Source organism: Nerophis lumbriciformis, linkage group LG03 (assembly GCF_033978685.3).
Source record: "Nerophis lumbriciformis linkage group LG03, RoL_Nlum_v2.1, whole genome shotgun sequence".
Taxonomy (NCBI): Eukaryota; Metazoa; Chordata; class Actinopteri; order Syngnathiformes; family Syngnathidae; genus Nerophis; species Nerophis lumbriciformis.
The window spans coordinates 21,605,342-21,622,757 of record NC_084550.2 but is presented as its reverse complement, the minus strand read 5'-3'; the positions used below and the strand labels follow the sequence as shown (position 1 = coordinate 21,622,757).

Sequence of the window (17,416 nt, the reverse complement as noted above, 5' to 3'; positions counted from 1 at the left end):
TGGGAAGCGGTGTATTGCGGCCGGCTGCAGCAACACAAACACAGCCGGTGTTTCTTTGTTTACATTCCCGGAAGATGACAGTCAAGCTTTACCATTGGCCTGTGGAGAACTGGGACAACAGAGACTCTTACCAGGAGGACTTTGAGTTGGATGCGCAGATGCGGTACCGTGAGTACGCATGCAGCTGCGGCTTCCAAACATTTGATCGCTTGCCCGTACGTGCGTGCCGCTATGTGCATGTCACGTACGTAACTTTGGGGACTTTGGGGAAATATATGTGCTGTATGAACTTTGGGGAGGTGAACGGTACTTTGGGCTGTGGGATTGAGTGTGTTGTGCAGGTGTTTGAGTTGTATTGGCGGGTTATATGGACGGGAGGGGGGAGGTGTTTGTTATGCGGGATTAATTTGTGGCATATTAAATATAAGCCTGGTTGTGTTGTGCCTGATAGAGTATATATATGTATTGTCTTTATTTACTCTTTTAGTCATTCCCAGCTGAATATCAGGTCCCACCCGCCTCTCACAGCATCTTCCCTATCTGAATCGCTCCCACTGCCCTCTAGTCCTTCACTCTCACTTTCCTCATCCACGAATCTTTCATCCTCGCTCAAATTAATGGGGAAATCGTCGCTTTCTCGGTCCGAATCGCTCTCGCTGCTGGTGGCCATGATTGTAAACAATGTGCAGATGTGAGGAGCTCCACAACCTGTGACGTCACGCTACTCGTCTGCTACTTCCGGTACAGGCAAGGCTTTTTTTATCAGCGACCAAAAGTTGCGAACTTTATCGTCGATGTTCTCTACTAAATCCTTTCAGCAAAAATATGGCAATATCGCGAAATGATCAAGTATGACACATAGAATGGACCTGCTATCCCCGTTTGAATAAGAAAATCGCATTTCAGTAGGCCTTTAAAACAAGAGTTGGATTAGACATTTTATCGTGTTTTTATTGAGACTATACACTGCAAGGTGTAATGGTACATTCATTGGCTTTGTTTACACTGGACACCAAATCGGATATTTTCCTGCCAGCCGGAATGTTCCAAAGTGAAATTTGATCTTTTTTGCATCATATTTGGGGCACATCAGGAAGAGGTCTGAATCTATTTGGAATGTGATCTTTTTAGATGTGACTCTAAACGTCAATGCGACCTTTTTTTGCAATTCTCTTCTTCTTCCTCCTGCAGTTGTTTTCTATCATCTGCCTCCACTAGTGTTTCCTAACCATTGTTGTGCAGCGAGGACCTTCTACAGCACAGGTGTCAAACTCAACGCCCGAGGGCCAGATTTGGCCCGCGAAAGCCCTGAAATAATATAAGTCAATAAAGCATTTTATCCTTTACTAAACCTAATCTTTTCATTGTGACGGACTTTTCATTGCTCTCAGTCTCAGTTCTAATTCATCCCAAAGGTGTTCTATCGGGTTCAGGTCAGGACTCTGTGCAGGCCAGTCAAGTCCATCCACACCAGACTATATGCAGGGGAACTCTGCTTCATTATACAAACCTTTTGGTTGGCGAACCATGTTGAAAAACCAATAACGTTGGAAGATCAAGGTTCCACTGGATTATACCATCCATATTACTTATTTAAAAATGCATCTAATCCCTTCAAGCCACGCCCCGTATGTACGCAGGACAGTTATGTGTCCTCGTTTCTGACCATCCGTAGTCCAAAAATAGGCATGTTAGGTTAGGTTAATAGGTAACTCTAAATCAACCTTTACTATTAAAAGAGACATTTTTCCCCCTCTGGGAACCGCAAACATAACACAGGTCATATGTTTATTTTAGTATTATTTCTATGCTGTCTTTTATTACCACGAGGGTCCCTCCCTCACAGTCCTATGTCTCTCTCACACAAGCTCCCTCTTTCCCTTCCTCGCACTCATCCCAATCACCAGTCAGGTCACATTCACGGCCTGAGAGACAGTCATAAATTATAGAACTAGTTTTAAAAATACACATTTTTCAAAAAAATAAAATAAAACTCATACGACGGGCGTCACAACGATGAGGCTAAATATTCACATGCGGGTTGCCGACCTTACCGACTATCGACGAGTCCAGGGTGCAACCCCAAGTCTGCTGGGATGGGCTCCAGCACCCATGTGACGCTAATGAGGACTAGTGGTGTAGAAAAAGGATGGATCAGGGAAAGTATTTATTTTTACACATTTTGTTATGTTACAGCCTTGCTTTGTGCACAGTCATGTTGGAAGAGGAAGGGGCCCGCTCCAAACTGTTCCCACAAGGTTGGGAGCATGGAATTGTCCGAAATGTTTTGGTATCCTGGAGCATTCAAAGTTCCTTTCACTGGAACTAAGGGGCCAAGCCCAACTCCTGAAAAACAACCCCACACCATGATACCTCCTCCGCCAAATTCAGTCCGAAATGTAGCGTTCTCCTGGCAACCTCCAAACCCAGACTCGCCCATCAGATTTATTTCATGGTGTTTTGTTTTATATCTTGTGTTACACCATCTACATAGACCAAGTTTTTGTCGGTACTTGTAGGTCTAAAGGACTGTTTTTGCCTTACAGGCTGTCCTTTTGTGTACAAGATCATACATACAGTATGTATAGTGTACATTACTTACATGTTAGAATAAGGGCTGCTGAAGGTTCTACAAACCCCGTTTCCATATGAGTTGGGAAATTGTGTTAGATGTAAATATAAACGGAATACAATGATTTGCAAATCATTTTCAACCCATATTCAATTGAATGCACTACAAAGACAAGATATTTGATGTTCAAACTCATAAACTTTATTTTTTTTTTTGCAAATTATAATCAACTTAGAATTTCATGGCTGCAACACGTGCCAAAGTAGTTGGGAAAGGGCATGTTCACCACTGTGTTACATCACCTTTCCTTTTAACAACACTCAATAAACGATTGGGAACTGAGGAAACTAATTGTTGAAGCTTTGAAAGTGGAATTCTTTCCCATTCTTGTTTTATGTAGAGCTTCAGTCGTTCAACAGCTGTCGTATTTTACGCTTCATAATGCGCCACACATTTTCGATGGGAGACAGGTCTGGACTGCAGGCGGGCCAGGAAAGTACCCGCACTCTTTTTTTACGAAGCCACGCTGTTGAAACACGTGCTGAATGTGGCTTGGCATTGTCTTGCTGAAATAAGCAGGGGCGTCCATGAAAAATACGGCGCTTAGATGGTAGCATATGTTGTTCCAAAACCTGTATGTTACTTTCAGCATTAATGGTGCCTTCACAGATGTGTAAGTTACCCATGTCTTGGGCACTAATACACCCCCATACCATCACAGATACTGGCTTTTCAACTTTGCGTCGATAACAGTCTGGATGGTTCGCTTCCCCTTTGGTCCGGATGACACGATGTCGAATATTTCCAAAAACAATTTGAAATGTGGACTCGTCAGACCACAGAACACTTTTCCACTTTGCATCAGTCCATCTTAGATGATCTCGGGCCCAGAGAAGCCGGCGGCGTTTCTGGATGTTGTTGATAAATAGCTTTCGCTTTGCATAGTAGAGCTTTAACTTGCACTTACAGATGTAGCGACCAACTGTATTTAGTGACAGTGGTTTTCTGAAGTGTTCCTGAGACCATGTGGTGATATCCTTTAGAGATTGATGTCGGTTTTTGATACAGTGTCGTCTGAGGGATCGAAGCTCACGATCATTCAATGTTGGTTTCCGGCCATGCCGCTTACGTGGAGTGATTTCTCCAGATTCTCTGACCCTTTTGATGATATTATGGACCGTAGATGTTGAAATCCCTAAATTTCTTGCAATTGCACTTTGAGAAACGTTGTTCTTAATCTGTTTGACTATTTGCTCACGCAGTTGTGGACAAAGAGGTGTACCTCGCCCCATCCTTTCTTGTGAAAGACTGGGCATTTTTTGGGAAACTGTTAAAGTTAATGATTATTTGCAAAACAAAAGTTTTTTATCAGTTTGAACATCAAATATGTTGTCTTTGTAGCATATTCAACTGAATATGGGTTGAAAATGATTTGCAAATCATTGTATTCCGTTTATATTTACATCTAACACAATTTCCCAACCCATATGGAAACAGGGTTTGTACAATGGTCTTCCTAAAGGCTGGACCTCAACGCTATAGAATGTGTTTGTAGAAAACCGGAAAACTGACGAACATACTTGGGCTATGTCAATAAAATCTGTGGTCCCCTCCAAGGTTTCTCATTGTCATCCCATTGAGTTGAGTTTTTTCTTGCCCTGGTGTGGGATCTGAGCCGAGGATGGAGCCCTTTGAGACACTCGTGATTTAGGGCTATATAAGTAAACATTGATCGATTGATTGATGATTGAACCTTCATTAAAATGGTTATTCAATTACGGCGAATGACGTGTCGTCGGTCATCCATAGGTGCAGGACGCCTCACCTGTCACGGTTGTTCCGCAGGGGGAGTCGTCGATGGCCCCCTGGCTTTGGGCGTGCAGCAGCATACACGGCCGCCGGGCTCTGCGGGCAAACTCCACGGAGATGCAGAACCTTCCCAAGTCTCGACCGCCTTCGGACACGGTCACCAGGGAATCCGCGAACACGCACTTTGGCAGCTCCGCGGGCTCTGCCACATAAATGAATCTGACTTGAGCATCAAAGTTAAAATACAATAAACTTAGACTTCCTTTTATTGTCATTCAAATTTGAACTTTACAGTACAGATAAGAATGACATTTCGTTGCATTAGCTCGTTGTAGTGCAGGATAAAAGAGCAATAAGGTGCATATATCATACTTGCCAACCTTGAGACCTCCGATTTCGGGAGGTGGGAGGCGTGGTCAGGGGTGGGGCGGGGTTGGGGGCGTGGTTAAGAGGGGAGGAGTATATTGACAGCTAGAATTCACCAAGTCAAGTATTTCATACATATACATATACATATAAGGGACGGCGTGGCGCAGTGGGAGAGTAGCCGTGCGCAACCCGAGGGTCCCTGGTTCAATCCCCACCTAGTACCAACCTCGTCATGTCCGTTGTGTCCTGAGCAAGACACTTCACCCTTGCTCCTGATGGGTGCTGGTTAGCGCCTTGCATGGCAGCTCCCTCCATCAGTGTGTGAATGTGTGTGTGAATGGGTAAATGTGGAAGTAGTGTCAAAGCGCTTTGAGTACCTTGAAGGTAGAAAAGCGCTATACAAGTACAACCCATTTATCATTATTTATATATATATATATATATATATATATATATATATATATATATATATATATATATATCTACATCCTGAAAATATGCAAACAAAACTGTGTTTAGATAATTGATACTTCAAACTTGCATAAATAAATCTTAAGGAATATAACATAACTTGGCTTCTGAGAGCTTCAAAATGTCCATCCATCCATCCATCTTCTTCCGCTTATCCGAGGTCGGCTCGCGGGGGCAGCAGCCTAAGCAGGGAAGCCCAGACTTCCCTCTCCCCAGCCACTTCGTCCAGCTCCTCCCGGGGGATCCCGAGGCGTTCCCAGGCCAGCCGGGAGATATAGTCTTCCCAACGTGTCCTGGGTCTTCCTCGTGGCCTCCTACCGGTTGGACGTGCCCTAAACACCTCCCTAGGGAGGCGCTCGGGTGGCATCCTGACCAGATGCCCGAACCACCTCATCTGGCTCCTCTCGATGTGGAGGAGCAGCGGCTTTACTTTGAGCTCCCCCCGGATGACAGAGCTTCTCACCCTATCTCTAAGGGAGAGGCCCGCCACCCGGCGGAGGAAACTCATTTCGGCCGCTTGTACCCGTGATCTTGTCCTTTCGGTCATAACCCAAAGCTCATGACCATAGGTGAAGATAGGAACGTAGATCGACCGGTAAATTGAGAGCTTTGCCTTCCGGCTCAGCTCCTTCTTCACCACAACGGATCGATACAGCGTCCGCATTACTGAAGACACCGCACCGATCCGCATGTCGATCTCACGATCCACTCCATCCCCCACTCGTGAACAAGACTCCGAGGTACTTGAACTCCTCCACTTGGGGCAAGATCTCCTCCCCAACCCAGAGATGGCACTCCACCCTTTTCCGGGCGAGAACCATGGACTCGGACTTGGAGGTGCTGATTCTCATCCCAGTCGCTTCACACTCGGCTGCGAACCGATCCAGTGAGAGCTGAAGATCCTGGCTAGATGAAGCCATCAGGACCACATCATCTGCAAAAAGCAGAGACCTAATCCTGCAGCCACCAAACCAAATCCCCTCAACGCCTTGACTGCGCCTAGAAATTCTGTCCATAAAAGTTATGAACAGAATCGGTGACAAAGGGCAGCCTTGGCGGAGTCCAACCCTAACTGGAAACGTGTCCGACTTACTGCCGGCAATGCGAACCAAGCTCTGACACTGATCATACAGGGAGCGGACCGCCACAATCAGACAGTCCGAAACCCCATACTCTTTGAGCACTCCCCACAGGACTTCTCGAGGGACACGGTCGAATGCCTTCTCCAAGTCCACAAAGCACATGTAGACTGGTTGGGCAAACTCCCATGCACCCTCAAGGACCCTGCCGAGAGTAGAGAGCTGGTCCACAGTTCCACGACCAGGACGAAAACCACACTGTTCCTCCTGAATCTGAGGTTCGACTATCCGGCGTAGCCTCCTCTCCAGTACACCTGAATAGACCTTACCGGGAAGGCTGAGGAGTGTGATCCCACGATAGTTAGAACACACCCTCCGGTTCCCCTTTTTAAAGAGAGGAACCACCACCCCGGTCTGCCAATCCAAAGGTACTTCCCCCATACTGCTTCAAAATGTAATGAATGAAATGCTAAAGTTGTTGATAAACAAGCAATTATTTTAATAATTAAATATGGTCATTTTAAATGAATTATGATCATTTAAAATCAATTATTTCAAATATGTTTATTTTAATGTATAATTTTATGGCTGGATGTAATAAGGAGTCAGAAAAAATACAAATAAAAATACAATTAATTTTGATGTTTTTAGCAAAATATAGTAAAAATGTATTTCGTTTTTTTTATTTTTTTTATTAATAAATATATTTATTTTTAGGTAAGATAAACATAACAATACAATTTATCACTCGTCTGGATGATTTAGTTCTTGTCACCCTGTTGTCCTCCCGTCGAGGAAAAAAGACTAGCTGTCCTCACTCAGGTCCGCATGGAGCTGGACGCCCTCTCCAGCTACGGCTGAAAATCGGGAGATTTTCGGGAGAATATTTGTCCCGGGAGGTTTTCGGGAGAGGCGATGAATTTCGGGAGTCTCCCGGAAAATTCGGGAGGGTTGGCAAGTATGGCAGATATAAATAAATAGATTACTGTACAGATAAATATATTGCACGTTTGCATATGCAGCCATGTTTATGTATGTATGTTATTGCGGTGGTTTCTTTCCTCCGGGTTCCTCAGACCACCAATCACCGACATGACAGCATCTGCACCTTATTGCTTTTGTATCCTGCACTACAACGAGCTAATGCAACGAAATTCCGTTCTTATCTGTACTGTAAAGTTCACATTTGAATGACAATAAAAGCAAGTTTAAGTCTCCAATAAATGTGACAAGATTGTAGCCAAAGGCTGATTTCCATCAGCATTTCATTGCCAAGAAACAAGCCCAGGGCTCCCACTAATCCAGCATTATAGTGAATTGTATATTTCACAAGTGGGAAGCCGGACCCTGAAAATAATGCCGACATTAAACCGGTCCGTGGTGCAAAAAAAGGTTGGGGACCACTGAAAATTTTTGTTGCATTTGCTCGTTATAGTGATTAATAAAAGAGCAATAAGGTGCAGATATAAATGAATAGATTACTGTACAGATAAATATATTGCACTTTTGCATATGCATCCACGTTTATGGATGTATGTTATATAGGGGTGTAACGGTACGTGTATTTGTATTGAACCGTTTCGGTACGGAGGTTTCGGTTCGGTTCGGAGGTGTACCGAACGAGTTTCCACACGGACATATTAAGTAGCGTACCACACGTTGTGTAAACAATGCACACCGAGGCACAACACACGGCATGCTAGCAGCTAACGGGCTACGATAGACTGACCATACGTCCTCTTTTCACCGGACATGTCCTCTTTTGCGGAGCTGTCAGGGCGGAGTTTCTTAAATGCTTCAAATGTCCGGCATTTTGAGTTAGGGTTGCGTGTATTTTCAATGTACGTTCAGGGTTAAGAAGGGGTTAAAAACAAAACAAATTGTGCATGCAGCAGCATTGGTGAGGGAGGGGCAGAGACAGAGAGAGAGAGAGAGTTATGATAAACGCGCATGCGTCGCCAGGCTCTGCTTTTTATCCATAGATTTATCAGATTTAATTTTTTATTATCTATAGCAGGGGTGTCAAAAGTGTGCCCCGGAGGCCATTTGCGGCCCACAGCTAATGTTTTAAAAGGCCCCCGGCACATTCTAAAAATACTATTAAAATAAACAAAAACATAAATAAAAAAGCTTAAAGGTTAAATGTAATTTAGAAAAAGTTGCAATGTTGACTAATAAAACAAAGCTGGTTTTTTTTCTTTCAAACTGTCATTGCTCAAAACATAATATTGAATCAAAATCAATGTTATTATGAATTGTTGACCTATCCAAGGTTCCCATTACTTCACATCAAATATTCCACTAAGAAAAATATTTTTGGTGGAAGATTTTGCAAGTTTGGTAAATAAATAAGCCAAAAATTTATATTTTGTTGTTTTCTTACTTTACCGAAAATGAACCGAACTGTGACCTCTAAACCGAGGTACGTACCGAACCGAAATTTTTGTGTACCGTTACACCCCTAATGTTATATTGTCTTTATATTCCAGCCAGTTAATTTGATATGTTCATTAATGTGCATTGTATTATGTCACAAAGTTATGACAAATGGCAATTTCCTATGAGGAGTTTTATTGTACATCTATAAACAAGCTCATTGGTGTGTCTCGTGCACCGGTGTCCAACTCAGAGCTGGCCCTCCACGTCATTTTATATGGCAAAAGCCTGGAAATATAATGTGGCAATAAATTACCTTATATTTTCTTTCTTTAATTTTTAATTTTCTTACTAAAGGTATTAGGGGTTGGTTGATTGGCAACACTCAATGGTCCCTAGTGTGTGAATGTTGTCTGTCTATCTGTGTTGGCCCTGCGATGAGGTGGCGACTTGTCCAGGGTGTACCCCGCCTTCCGCCCGAATGCAGCTGAGATAGGCTCCAGCACCCCCCGCGATCCCAAAAAGGGACAAGCGGTAGAAAATGGATGGATGGATGGATGGTATTAGGGTTTTTTTTCCTACTTTGACAGGGGGAAAAAAAATTATGTACGATATTGCAACAAATATTATATTATTTAACTTTGTTGGTCAAAATCCAAATAAATACTTAAATATCTGCTTAACTTATGGTTTCGAATCAAGTTATCCATCAAATTGTACACTATAAAAATGATCAATAGATTTTACTGTAAAATTTAGGGACTTTTTTTTTTTTTTTACATCATATTACTGTAAGTTGAAAAAAAAACTGACCAATATTTGTTTTTTTACAGTAAAATTCTGTCCACTCAGCTGTGAAGCGAAGTGAATTATATTTATATAGCGCTTTTCTCTAGCGACTCAAAATGCTTTATATAGTGAACCCCAATATCTAAGTTACATTTAAACCAGTGTGGGTGGCACTCAGAGCCGGTGGGTAAAGTGTCTTGCCCAAGGACACAACGGCAGTGACTAGGATGGGCTGGAGTGGGGATCGAACCCGGAACCCTCAAGTTGCTGGCACGGCCACTCAACCAACCGATCTATACCGGTTTTGTGACCAACAAGTATGTGCTCCAATCACTCTATCACAAAAAATAAGAGTTGTAGAAAAAAGAAAAACCAGGCTTTCTGCTTCGCCGCTCCCAGTCTGTGGAACGCTCTCCCTGACCACCTGAGGGCACCATAGACTGTGAATACTTTTAAAAAAGGCTTAAAAACCCTTCTTTTCTAAAAAAAAAAGAAAGAAAAAAAGCCTTTTTTTAGATGTATGCATACTAGTTCTAGCTATTTGGCTGTTCCAGTTTTTATTTGTATTTATTTTTTATTATCTTTTTATTTTTTACCAGCTGTCAGGTTTTTTTTGTTTTGTTTTTTAAATCCACGGTCGATGATTTTACAGTACCGTATTTTATTTTGGTAAAAAACTGGCAGCTGAGTCGCCAAAATAAAATTAAACAGCGGTACTGTGTTTCTATTTACAGTAATATGTTGTAAAAAATAAAATAAAAAAATAACACCATATATTTTACAGTAAAAGTCCGGCAACTAAGCTGACAGTTTTTTTCTGTAAAAAACTGGTCAAATCGGCAGATTTTTTTTACTCTTTACGTAAAAAAAAAAAAAAGGAACATATCTTAAATTCGTAGGCAAATTCGTTAAGTAAGTGAAGTGAAGTGAATTATGTTTATATAGCGCTTTTCTCTAGTGACTCGAAGCGCTTTTACATAATGAAACCCAATATCTCAGTTACATTTAAACCAGTTTGGGTGGCACTGGGAGCCAGTGGGTAAAGTGTCTTGCCCAAGTACACAACGGCAGTGACTAGGATGGGCGGGAGTGGGGATCGAACCCGGAATCCTCAAGTTGCTGGCACGGCCACTCTACCAACCGATCTATACCGGTTTTGTGACCAACAAGTATGTGCTCCAATCACTCTATCACAAAAAATAGGAGTTGTAGAAAAAAGAAAACCTGGGCTTTCTGCTCCGCCGCTCCCAGTCTGTTGAACGCTCTCCCTGACCACCTGAGCGTACCACAGACTGTGGATGCTTTTAAAAAAGGCTTAAAAACCCTTCTTTAAAAAAAAAAAGCAAAAAAAAAAGCCTTTTTTTTAGATGTATGCATACAAGTTCTAGCTATTTGGCTGTTCCGGTTTTTATTAATTTTTTTATTATCTTTTTATTTTAATTTTTTACCAGCAGTCAGTTTTTTTTTGTTTTGTTTTTTAAATCCACCGTCGATGATTTTACAGTACCGTATTTTATTTTGGTAAAAAACTGGCAGCTGAGTCGCCAAAATAAAATCAAACAGCGGTACTGTGTTTCTATTTACAGTAATATGTTGTAAAATAAAAATAAAAATAAAATAACACCATATATTTTACAGTAAAAGTCCGGCAACTAAGCTGACATTTTCTTTTCTGTAAAAAACTGGTCAAATCGGCAGATTTTTTTACTCTTTACGTAAAAAAAAAAAAAAAAAGGAAAATATCTTAAATTCGTAGGCAAATTCGTTAAGTAAGTGAAGTGAAGTGGATTATGTTTATATAGCGCTTTTCTCTAGTGACTCAAAGTGCTTTTACATAGTGAAACCCAATATCTAAGTTGCATTTAAACCAGTGTGGGTGGCACTGGGAGCAGGTGGGTAAAGTGTCTTGCCGAAGGACACAACGGCAGTGACTCGGATGGGCGGCAGCGGGGATCGAATCCGGAACCCTCAAGTTGCTAGCACGGCCACTCCACCAACCGATCTATACCGGTTTTGTGACCAACAAGTATGTGCTCCAACCACTCTATCACAAAAAATAGGAGTTGTAGAAAAAAGAAAAACCGGGCTTTCTGCTCCGCCGCTCCCAGTCTGTGGAACGCTCTCCCTGACCACCTGAGCGTACCACAGACTGTGGATACTTTTAAAAAAGGCTTAAAAACCCTTCTTTTATAAAAAAAAAAAAAAAAAAAAAAAAAAAAGCCTTTTTTCTTTTTTTAGATATATGCATACTAGTTCTAGCTATTTGGCTGTTCCCGCTTTTATTTTTATTCATTTTTTATTATCTTTTTTTAATTTTTTAATTTTTTATTTTTTAATCCACGGTTGATGATTTTACGGCACCACATTTTATTTTGGTAAAAAACTGGCAGCTGAGTAGCCAAAATAAAATTAAACAGCGGTACTGTGTTTCCATTTACAGTAATATGTTTTTTTTCTGTAAAAAACTGGTCAAATTTGCAAATTTATTTTACTCTTTACATAAAAAAAAAAATAAAAGAAAGGAAAATATCTTAAATTCGTAGGCAAATTTGTTAATTAAGTGAATTATGTTTATATAGCGCTTTTCTCTAGTGACTCAAAGCGCTTTTACATAGTGAAACCCAATATCTAAGTTGCATTTAAACCAGTGTGGGTGGCACTGGGAGCAGGTGGGTAAAGTGTCTTGCCCAAGGACACGACGGCAGTGACTAGGATTGGCAGAAGCGGGGATCGAACCTAGAACCCTGAAGTTGCTGGCACGGCCAACCGATCTATACCGGTTTTGTGACCAACAAGTACAGGTAAAAGCCAGTAAATTAGAATATTTTGAAAAACTTGATTTATTTCAGTAATTGCATTCAAAAGGTGTAACTTGTACATTATATTTATTCATTGCACACAGACTGATGCATTCAAATGTTTATTTCATTTAATTTTGATGATTTGAAGTGGCAACAAATGAAAATCCAAAATTCCGTGTGTCACAAAATCCACGTTTGTGACATGGCACCCCAAACCATCACCCAACCATGCAAATTTTGCATTTCCTTTGGAAATCGAGGTCCCAGAGTCTGGAGGAAGACAGGAGAGGCACAGGATCCACGTTGCCTGAAGTCTAGTGTAAAGTTTCCACCATCAGTGATGGTTTGGGGTGCCATGTCATCTGCTGGTGTCGGTCCACTCTGTTTCCTGAGATCCAGGGTCAACGCAGCCGTCTACCAGCAAGTTTTAGAGCACTTCATGCTTCCTGCTGCTGACCTGCTCTATGGAGATGGAGATTTCAAGTTCCAACAGGACTTGGCGCCTGCACACAGCGCAAAATCTACACGTGCCTGGTTTACGGACCATGGTATTTCTGTTCTAAATTGGCCCGCCAACTCCCCTGACCTTAGCCCCATAGAAAATCTGTGGGGTATTGTGAAAAGGAAGATGCAGAATGCCAGACCCAAAAACGCAGAAGAGTTGAAGGCCACTATCAGAGCAACCTGGGCTCTCATAACACCTGAGCAGTGCCAGAAACTCATCGACTCCATGCCACGCCGCATTAACGCAGTAATTGAGGCAAAAGGAGCTCCAACCAAGTATTGAGTATTGTACATGCTCATATTTTTCATTTTCATACTTTTCAGTTGGCCAACATTTCTAAAAATCCCTTTTTTGTATTAGCCTTAAGTAATATTCTAATTTTGTGACACACGGAATTTTGGATTTTCATTTGTTGCCACTTCAAATCATCAAAATTAAATGAAATAAACATTTGAATGCATCAGTCTGTGTGCAATGAATAAATATAATGTACAAGTTACACCTTTTGAATGCAATTACTGAAATAAATCAAGTTTTTCAAAATATTCTAATTTACTGGCTTTTACCTGTATGTGCTCCAACCACTCTATCACAAAAAATAGGAGTTGTAGAAAAAAGAAAACCCGGGCTTTCTGCTCCTCCGCTCCCAGTCTGTGGAACGCTCTCCCTAACCACCTGAGTGTACCACAGACTGTGGATGCTTTTAAAAAAGGCTTAAAAACCCTTATTTTATTTTGGTAAAAAAACTGGCAGTTGAGTGACCAAAATAAAACTAAACAGCAGTACTGTGTTTCTATTTACAGTAATATGTTGTAAAAAATAAATAAAATAAAAAATAAAATAACACCATATATTTTACAGTAAATGTCAGGTAACTAAGCTGACAGTTTTTTTCTGTAAAAAACTGGTCAAATCGGCAGATTATTTTTACTCTTTACGTCAAAAAAAAAAGTACAATATTTAATTCGTAGGCAAATGTATTAATTATTTACTGTTACAAGCGACCCTCAATGAAAACAAGTTTGACACCCCGGGTCTAGTGGGACAGGCCAGAGTTAAGTTGGAGAAAATACAGTCCGGTAGCAAAGGCGTCACGGACCGGTACCGGTCCCCGGACCGGTGTTTGGGAACCACTGCTGTAAAGTTCAAATTTGAATGACAATAAAAGGAAGTCTAAGTCTAATATCCTATTGTATTTACAATTGGCAAAGGACGTGTTTAAGTGATAAGTGCCACCAACAGGTGGTGGTGGTGCCAGTCTGGACTCACCAATGCTTGACATGAAAGCGATGGCTTCGTCCGAGGCCCTCGTCTCCGGACTCGGCTTGTCCGTGTCGGTCTCCTCACTCCTCTCCTCCCCTTGGAGCGTCTCCATTCTAGCCTGTGTCGAAAACCAACGCTCCCTGAGGTGAACAAGAGGGAGTCTGTTACGACAAACAACTTGTGTCCGCCATTTAAATGCGAGGAGTCTTTGGGACGGGGTCCTTTTTATGTGTCGGTGACGTCACAGTGGCGTTGCCGCGGCAACCGCGGCTCGAGTACCGTAAAACAGCGTGTAAACGGGCAGGGTAATTTGGAACCTTCAGTTACATACACTTGTAAAGAACATAATGTCATGGCTGTCTTGAGTTTCCGATAATTTATAGATTTTATTTGTAAAAAAAAAAACACGTTACATTGAGTAAACAACCTCAAAGTGCTACAGTGTATTAAAAAAATAAAAATAAAAATAAAAAGATAATAAAAAATAAATACAAATAAAAACTGGAACAGCCAAATAGCTAGAACTAGTATGCATATATCTAAAATAGGCTTTTTAAAAAAAGAAAAAAAAGAAAAGAAGGGTTTTTAAGCCTTCTTTAAAAGTATCCACAGTCTGTGGTGCCCTCAGGTGGTCAGGGAGAACATTCCACAGACTGGGAGCGGCGGAGCAGTTTTTCTTTTTTCTACAACTCTTATTTTTTTTGTGATAGAGTGATTGGAGCACATACTTGTTGGTCACAAAAAACATTCATGAAGTTTGCTTCTTTTATGAATTTACTGAAAATGTGAGCAAATGTGCTGAGTCAAAAGTATACATACAGCAATGTTAATATTTGCTTACATGTCCCTTGGCAAGTTTCACTGCAATAAGGCGCTTTTGGTAGCCATCCACAAGCTTCTGCTTGAATTTTTGACCACTCCTCTTGACAAAATTGGTGCAGTTCAGCTAAATTTGTTGGGACAAGACAGAGAGACAAAAAAACAACAACAGCAAACACAACAATAACAACAACAATAGAGCAACATCAGCAAATAGGATATGTACAAATATGATGGTAAAAGTGACTGCAAAGAAGCAGTTAGTGAAACAAATAATAATACAGAAATGACAATAAAACATTATTGCACTACAAATGGAGCAATACAAATACCAATAGAAATATCACTATTGATAATGAACAATACCAATAATTTACCTCAATTATGAACAATACAGTTGTTCAAATGCAACAATACATATACGTAATGATAACTAGAGATACAAAAGAATGCAGAAAAATGGAGGGGAAGAAAGAGAAGCAACCTATATTAACCTTGTAGATTGTTATAGTAGCAATAGGTTAAGCTTTGTCAGTGTGCCATGTGTTACCCAGTTTCCCCTAGGGCAGGGGTCGGCAACCTTTACCAGTCAAAGAGCCATTTTGACCAGTTTCACAAATTAAAGAAAACAATAGGAGCCACAAAATTCTTTTGAAATTTAAAATGAAATAACACTGCATACAAAGTTTTTTTTCTTGCTTTGTGCTATGTATAAACCAAGGGTCTCAGACACGCGGCCCACACCTTAATATGAAAATTGAATGTTAGTGCGGCCCGCGGGTTTTATATGAATGGCGCTTGACAGCGTCATACTTGTCAACCCTCCCGATTTTTCCGGCAGACTACGATTGTCAAGGCAACTGTTTTCTCGAACGTGCCGTGATGGTACAGCATTTAGCGCCTACTAAAATCAGCGTGCCTGCCCAGCCACACGTTGTATGGGGCTTCAGCTTGCTCACGTAAGTGACAGCAAGGCATACTTGGTCAACAACCACACAGGTTACACTGACGGTGGCTGTATAAAAAACTTTAACACTCTTACTAATAATACGCCACACTGGGAACCCACATCAAACAAGAATGACAAACACATTTCGGGAGAACATCTGCACCGTAACACAACATAAACACAACAGAACAAATACCCAGAATCCCATGCAGCCCTAACTCTTCCAGGCTACATTATACACCCCCGCCCACCTCAACCGACGCACAGAGGGGGCGCGGGGGGGGGGGGGGGTTGATGTGTGAGGGAGCAGGGTTGGGGTGGGGGCGGGGTTTGGTGGTAGCAGGGGTGTATGCGGCTGAGCCGCATCAGACTGATCAAAGAGCCGCATGCGGCTCCAGAGCCGCGGGTTGCCGACCCCTGCCCGAGGGCAACAACGTTAATATATGTTTGATGAAACGTGATTATGTGCATGAGTGTATGTATGTATATGTACTTGTATATGTACAGTATGTTTATATGTATGTTTGTACAGTGAATGTACGTGTGGATGTACAAACTTTGAGCGCCGTATTTCCTTGAATTGCCGCCGGGTATATATTATCCGCATGCCTCGTTTTACCGCCGGGTCAAACTCGTTTCGCAAAATAATTAGCGCATGCTTAGAATTAGCGCATGCTTAGAATTACTGCCGGGTCAAACTTGTTTAGCAAAATAATAAGCGCATGCCTCGTTTTACCGCCGGGTCAAACTCGTTTCGCAGAATAATTAGCATATGCCTCGTTTTACCGCCGGGTCAAATTCGTTTCGCAGAATAATTAGCATATGCCTCGTTTTACCGCCGGGTCAAACTCGTCACGTCACGAGTGACACTTCATCTTTCAAGGCATCATTTTCCAAAATGGAGGAGGCTAATTTCAATAATTTAAAATCGCATAAAGGGAAGAAGATAAAGAGCTATTCAGTAGGATTTTAGGTCCAAGCTATTGAATATGCTAAAACGAACAGTAAAAATGTTTTATTAATATAGCTGTGTGTGTCAAATATGAGTCATTAAATGACTCCCGCCTCATGGTGGTAGAGGGCGCTCGTGATCCCAGGGATCATTCTTGCGACTACTCGGCTGCAGAAGAAGTGACAACAACAGTTTTCTAAACTGGACTTTCAATCGAAGCAGGAGGTAATCATTAAAGGAAGATCTCCAACGAGACAGAGCATACTTGCCAACCCTCCCGGATTTTCCGGGAGACTCCCGAAATTCAGCGTCTCTCCTGAAAACCTCCCGGGACAAATTTTCTCCCGAAAATCTCCCGAAATTCAGGCGAAGCTGGAGGCCACGCCCCCTCCAGCTCCATGCGGACCTGAGTGACGTGTTGACAACCTGTTCACACGTCCGCTTTCCCACAATTTAAACAGCTAATGATCGAGGGCGAGTTCTTGGTTTCTTATGTGGGTTTATTGTACGGCAGTTTCATTAACGTCCTCCCAGTGCGTTAACAACACACAACAACAGCATTTCGTCTACCGTAAAGCAGTTTGTCTGCCGTAAACAGCAATGTTGTGACACTTTTAAACAGGACAATACTGCCATCTACTGTACATACATATGTGACCCAC

General features: G+C 41.7%; 1 protein-coding gene across 1 annotated transcript in view; it reads right to left on the bottom strand.

Moving 5' to 3' along the window:
• The window catches only part of catip (ciliogenesis associated TTC17 interacting protein), a 38,331-nt gene extending 24,067 nt beyond the window's left edge, over window positions 1-14,264 (bottom strand). Inside the window, exons 1-2 of the mRNA XM_061935267.1 lie at window positions 14,041-14,264; window positions 4,398-4,583 (exon numbers count right to left, since the gene is read on the bottom strand). Of these exons, the coding sequence (XP_061791251.1) occupies window positions 4,398-4,583; window positions 14,041-14,146 (292 nt within the window). The 5' untranslated portion in view covers window positions 14,147-14,264. The remainder of the gene's footprint in view (window positions 1-4,397; window positions 4,584-14,040) is intronic.
• Window positions 14,265-17,416: the final 3,152 nt, after the last annotated feature.